We start from the raw sequence: 1,847 nt of genomic DNA on the forward strand, positions 1-1,847 counted from the left end.
TTTTTTTAAAGGTTTTCTATTTAAGAAGAGCTACACTAAGATCAGTAATGGTGGTCCAGGGACTTTAAAAGGTTCTGCCACAAGCCTCTGTGTTTTTCTGGACTTCATGTCACTCTTTCACATAGAGATTGCCCCATTAATTGAATGTAGACAGCAGAGGGGCACTGTAAGCAGGTGATGCCAGGTATATGACATTGGTAGAGGTGTAAGTAAATGGACCTTGGATGTTATAATCCAGGTTATTCAGGCCACCTATGGTGTGGTCTCTATTAGTGACAGAGCACAGCAGGCAAAAGAGTCCACTGCATGGCCTGATGCCTTGCTGAAAACTGGAGTTTAAGTTGTCTGCTGCTTGAGAGTTTAAGACAGGGGACCCATCTATAAGCTAGGGCAGGTTTGCCCTGCATGGCAAACCTAAGATAGTTGCCCTTTCCCAGGAGCTGGAGGTCATTAATTATGTGTCTAAGGTGTTCAAGCTGGGGGCTGTAGGTGACAACCAGGGGACTCTGGTTCTTGTTCCTGGGTTGGGATGGTAGCAGGTTGGTATGAGGCCTGAGTTTCAGACCTCAGTGGCAACAATCTGGAGACTGTATTGTAACTGTCGAAATTCCTGTTTCAGATCTGCAGTGAGATCAGAGCAGATACAGTTATAAAAAAGAGCTTGACTGTAGACCATTAATTTTAGGTGTACTTAGGGATGAGAGCTGATGGTGTGAAGGTAGCTGTGGTGGTCAGTTGGTTTCAAAACAATGTAGCAGCAACACAGTTTGCTGAGTATGTTTTAAACAGGACTACAGATTCTTACCCTATTAAACAGATTAGCTTTTGTGAACCCTTTATTCCTAGTGTTCTTTGCCTATTGCCTTTCCCAACATTGCCCACCTCCTCCCCCTCCTCCCTTTCTACCTTGTATTCAAATTACTCCCTCCATTTTATACACTAGTCTGTGCATGACCGTTCACAGCATCTGATGAAGTGAGCTCCAGCTCACAAAAGCTTATGCTATATAGCTCTTATATAGTTAGTCTACATGATGCAAATCTATCCTGCCTTCTGTTTGATTCAGCTAGCTAACTGCATCTCTCAAACAACTAAAATGACAGAGCAATGTAGTCTGAAAAACCCACCCAGCAAGTCATATGGCCACTGAGAACATAAGAAATTACTTCAAATTTTGTCATAATGTTGTATAGTAAACTTTAAGATGTCAAGGATATCTTTGCAATCCTCCTTAGATGAAGTAACAGAATGAGTTGTACTGCCATTCAGAAGAATGGGTTTAGAGTAACAACACCTATCTGCACTTCTTGGAAAAGAAAAATGTTTTCCCTGAGGATCAAGACACATCTTAAAAATGAACAATTAACTGACCATAAGGTTGACTAAAATGGAAAGTCAAAGCCAGTGAGCTTTCATTCTGAATGAATACTATAGCTAATGGACATGGAGAGTAAAGGAAATAAGTAAATGAAATGGGTAATACTTTTCAGTTAGTAAATACAGCTGGAAGAAACTACATTTACACCCAACCTCCAGTAACTGTACCACTATAATTTAAGAGGCAATCATTGAGAGATCAAATCAACAGGATAAAATGTAATCTTTTCAAATATTTTTTTCCAATTTCATCTGCCATTTTTAATGACAAGAACCTTCCTTCAGTCCAGAAAGAAAAGAACATAGCCATATTGCCTAACAACCAGCAACCTTGAAGATCTCTGAAAAGAGAAATACTGACTTTCAGAAACCCCAGACAATCAGAATCACTTATTTCAAAAGTGTCTCATGGTAGCTTTTTCTGCTAATGAAGGAAGGCATAACTGAAATGCCAGTGCTAAATATCTGCA

General features: G+C 40.0%; 1 protein-coding gene across 1 annotated transcript in view; it reads right to left on the bottom strand.

Annotated features, from left to right (window-relative positions):
- LOC109305524 (neurobeachin-like) overlaps positions 1-676 on the bottom strand; it is a 95,337-nt gene extending 94,661 nt beyond the window's left edge. Inside the window, exon 1 of the mRNA XM_019528519.1 lies at positions 566-676. Coding sequence (XP_019384064.1) covers positions 566-676 — 111 coding nt within the window. The remainder of the gene's footprint in view (positions 1-565) is intronic.
- Positions 677-1,847: the final 1,171 nt, after the last annotated feature.

The sequence above is a fragment of the Crocodylus porosus genome, unplaced genomic scaffold (assembly GCF_001723895.1).
Source record: "Crocodylus porosus isolate Cpor-Errol unplaced genomic scaffold, CroPor_comp1, whole genome shotgun sequence".
In the NCBI taxonomy this organism is placed as follows: Eukaryota; Metazoa; Chordata; order Crocodylia; family Crocodylidae; genus Crocodylus; species Crocodylus porosus.